We start from the raw sequence: 4,472 nt of genomic DNA, 5'->3' as shown, positions 1-4,472 counted from the left end.
TGGTGTACTTCCGATGGAGCACATGTCTGATGACCCAGTAGGGGTGATGCTGCCTGTCTCCTCCAAGAACAAAATGGAAAGCAGGTATAAGTACCTCATAATACCTCTTCCCTCTCAATGCTCAGTTAGTTTATTCCAGGGCTAAACCAGGTGCATGGAGATCCTGGTCTCTAAGGGTCCAAAACAACCTTTTGCTCTAGTACAGTCTCCTTGGCTTCTCTCACCGCAGCAGGCTTCTACCTCCTCATCTCCCTGGTGGGGACTTCCTTTAACCAATGGCTTACAGCAGACTCCTGTGATCCAACTCAGCCAAGTCCCAGCTCTAGGTGATGGCTAGTTCCTGACCATCTCCATTCCAAGCCTCCAAGCCTGCTCTCCTGTTTCGTGAAGCTGGGCCTGGGATCCTGCAAATAATAATAATAATAATAATAATAATAATAATAATAATAATTATTATTATTATTATTATTAGATTTTGTCCATGGGAACACTAGGAAGTGATTAGAAAACTGGAGAAAGAAAAAAGAGCTTCCTGTGTGATTGCTGTTCCTGCAAGAATTTCCCCGACATGGCGTTTTGGTAGCACTTGGTTCCCACTCTTAAGTCCTTTCAACGCTCTCAGTACCAACCTCTCAGCGCCCCTCAGAGCTACCAGCAGCCACTAGTGACATCCATTCCTAAGAGCTCCACAGGCTCCTTCTTTGAGCTTCTAGTTCTAAGAACATGAATGTACTCCTTTGTTTCCCCAGCTCCAGGGGCACAGCTGCTACCTAGGGTTATTATCTCAGTTGCTTCTGTATTCTGTTTGGTCCTCCTGAATGCTGGGAACAATTCTTCAGGTGAAATTCCATTCATAGGAATACTGTGTGACTTCTGTGTGCCAGACTGGATTCGACTGATAAGAGTACTAACATGTAAAGAGAGGACCTGAAAATCTTTTGCAACATAAACTGATTTGCCAGACTATAGTCAGCTGTGTACTTAAAAAAAAAAATAAAATAAAATCTCATTAAGACTTGGGCGTGAGGCGGCTTCGGGCGCGCGCGGCGGCGGGTGTGCGAGGCGCGGGCTGTTGTGTTCCCGGCTCTCCTCTTTCCCCTCTTTGGCGGGTGGAGGAGGCCGAAGCGGTGCTGGGCGCGCTCCCCCTTCCTTCCCTCCGCGACTTTCCCTGGCCCTCTCGCGCTGCGCGGTCTCTCCGACGCAAGACTGTCCCGGCCCGGATATGGCTCGCGGACAGCAGAAGATTCAGTCTCAGCAAAAAAATGCCAAAAAGCAGGCTGGACAAAAGAAGAAACAAGGACATGACCAAAAGGCTGCTGCCAAAGCTGCCTTAATATATACCTGCACTGTCTGTAGGACACAAATGCCAGACCCTAAGACCTTCAAGCAGCACTTTGAAAGCAAGCATCCCAAGACTCCACTTCCTCCAGAATTAGCTGATGTTCAGGCATAAAGTTGTTTACAGGTGAATTCATGACACCTTTGACTCTTCTACTGTCTCAGACCTTAGGTAACAAACCTGCAGCTGCTTTTCTAACAAACTGTTGATCAGCAAAAATAAAGGGGCTACAGAAACACTCATTTTTATGCTGTTCCCTTTTGGGCTTCATGCAAAGACAATTCTGTGTAAATGTACAGTTGACTCTGATTTGGAAATCTGAAAATCAGTCCATCCTTGTTATAAAAATTTTTTTACAATTGTAATTATATTGATGTTCATATTGTGTAAAATAACTCATTTAATAAAGTAGTACTTTGATTTTACAACATCACAGGATAAATGGTTCTACAGATTCTGTTCTAACTTTCCTTATTTGCCTTATAAAAATCTAATGAATTCAGCAGCTAGAATTACAAACGCAACTTTTATCTCCCTTTCTCAGCTCAGTGCAGGTTCCTTAAACTAAAGCAGACTCATTCATTTAAATTGTGCATGTAATTTTATTGGCAGCTGATGATTTAGGTGAAGAATGACTTTATCTGCTGCCTTAGAATATTGCAGTTAAGTATCATGTCCCCGATGATCATTTCACATGTTTAGAATTGACAAATTTAAATTTCCTGTATGAATTGATTGGGTGTAGCTACCAGTCAGGGGTACCCTGTAGAAAACTAACACATTTGTAAAAACAATTGGATTATCAGTGAGCCCTTCTAAAAAAAAAAAGTTTCTGAAGTATATGTCAAAACAAAAATAATCATTAGTCCTATTGTTTAATAGAAAATATGATGGAACAAATGTGAACTGGTAAAAAGATTTTTTATAAATTATAGTGGATTTATTTGCAGATTGTTCTAGCTCTTTAATTTTAAAATTGAAGCATAATTTTTGAAGGAGTTTTAGGAAGTTATTAATTATTTGGCCAATTTTATGAATGAATTTTTGCATTAACAGCAATTGGAATTATTTGTGATTGGTTAATTCCCAGAATCTTCTCTGTTGAAACGTTGAATTTAGGAATTGGCATTCTGGTGGTTCCTAAAATCAGACCATATATTATAGTATGACTTCCATTCAAACTATAAAAGTATTAAAATCAACCAGTATGCTCAATCTTTGGGGACTAAGGATGGGAGGTGCTTTTGTTCAGTTGGATAAAGTAAATGCTACCCAGTTAAGGAAAACTCAACTTTAGTGTTCTTTTGATTTGCTTTTGTCAACTATTAACTTGTACAAATGAAACTGCTGTAACTCAGTTTAAATTTTAAAATTAACATAATAGGAAGAACACTAAAATATTTACTGCTAACTGCTTAGAGCCACATATCTGATCCTGTGGATTACAAAATGCATTCCCTCCTTCTGCTGTAACTCATTGCTGCATTTGTTTTGTAGCTCCACATACTCTGCCCACCTTGTTTGTCTTCATTGTAAGTTTAAAATAAGATGTTTGCAAGGAAAAGCTTCAGTGCTGATAGTTTCTTAGCAACTCCTATTCTTAGACCCTTATTTTTAAAATCAGTTCTTTTGTTTCATGTATTTAATTCCCTAAGTTTCAGACTTAATGTTGTTTCCTAATATGTCAATTGCCAGAACATTAGTTCTACCTAATTTCTTGTGGTGGTTATTGTAGAAGTTCTGGTTAAATTTCAGTTTATAAGTTTTTGAAAGTGCTTTGAGCATATGTGTGTTTATTTTTAGTAACAAATCATTTAAAACCCATTCACAAATTTTGGTTTAAATTTTTTTTCATTTGTTTTACTGACTGTAATTCAGAATAAAATTTTTTGTTCTTGTATTTAACCCTTTTTTTATAAGCAGCTGAAGACACCATATTTAACTCTGTATCTCAGTGATAGGGAAATAGTCTGATTGATCTTATAAGACATTAATTCTCAATATGGGGATTATTAGTACAATCCCCTTTTTGTGTTTTGAGTTAAATCTGCTATAAGAAAAAAAATTCCAAGTCTTAAATATCTTTGTTTATTTAATTTGAAGATTCTTTAACAGATAACAGCAAAGTTTATTTAAAAACTGTTATGGTGTCTTCAAAGACTTGATAAAATACACTGAGAGAATTGCCATTCTGTATTTACATTAGTTGCCAAAAGAAACGGGGTTAAGATTAAACTTGTTTCCATTCTCTTCAAATGGATATCCCCATGTTTAATTGACACACTGGGGCCTCAGTTGTGTGCTGTAATGTCTTATTAAAGAAGATATTAAAGAAAACTAAAAAAAACAAAAAAAAAAAAAAAAAAAAAAAAAAAAAAAAAAAAAAAAAGACTTGGGCGTGGTGGTGCACACCTATCATTCCAGCAATGCAGGAGGTGAAAGCAGGAGCATCCCAAGTGCCAGGCCAGCCTGGGAAATTTGGTGAGATTCTGTCTCAAAATAAAAATAAATAAATAAAACGGGCTGGGGCTGTAGAGCATCCCTGGGTTCAATCCCCAGTATGATACCCTCCAAAAAATTTGATTAAGGAAGCTCAAAGTCAATCATAGACTTTGTTTTTCATGATTTTACTGTTTTAACAATTCTGTGCTTGCTCCTGACTAAATGGAGCAAAGGATATACGTAGGAAAACTCAGAAAAGAAACACCCTTTTACACACACACACACACACACACACACACACACACAAACACATAGTACTCCTGTTGCTCTCACTATGAAGCCACTGAAATACTTGAGATAGGATTAAGACTAGGGTAATAGCAACATCCATGGAGAGTAAGGGACACACTCAAAGAGATATTTAGAAGGTAAAAGTCACAAAGAAGAGTGACTGACCAGACACGAGTGTGGGGCAGATCCACAGTTGAAAGCCAACGTGTCTTGGCTTGCTTCTCTCATCCACCAGGAAGGCTCTTCCTGTAGATCCCTGCTCAGGAAACTTTGTTCAGCTGATGGTCACAATCAGATGAGGAGCAAAGAGCTATGCTAGGAAACCTGATCTGATTTCCTCTCTGAACATTGTAGACTTCAGATTTATTTATTTATTTTTACTTATTTATTTATTTTTATT

At 37.9% G+C, this 4,472-nt stretch overlaps 1 protein-coding gene across 1 annotated transcript; it reads left to right on the top strand.

Moving 5' to 3' along the window:
• Window positions 1-1,031: 1,031 nt before the first annotated feature.
• LOC144249653 (zinc finger protein 706) lies at window positions 1,032-1,774 on the top strand. The gene has a single exon (XM_077791768.1). It carries the CDS (start codon window positions 1,223-1,225, stop codon window positions 1,451-1,453), a length of 231 nt encoding a protein of 76 aa, XP_077647894.1. The 5' UTR covers window positions 1,032-1,222; the 3' UTR covers window positions 1,454-1,774.
• Window positions 1,775-4,472: the final 2,698 nt, after the last annotated feature.

The sequence above is a fragment of the Urocitellus parryii genome, chromosome 12, assembly GCF_045843805.1.
Source record: "Urocitellus parryii isolate mUroPar1 chromosome 12, mUroPar1.hap1, whole genome shotgun sequence".
Classification (NCBI taxonomy): domain Eukaryota; kingdom Metazoa; phylum Chordata; class Mammalia; order Rodentia; family Sciuridae; genus Urocitellus; species Urocitellus parryii.
This window is presented reverse-complemented; position numbering and strand designations above follow the sequence as displayed.

Excerpts from the sequence above, each read along its gene's own strand:
- LOC144249653 (XM_077791768.1), top strand. The coding sequence starts at position 1,223 with ATGGCTCGCGGACAGCAGAAGATTCAGTCTCAGCAAAAAAATGCCAAA.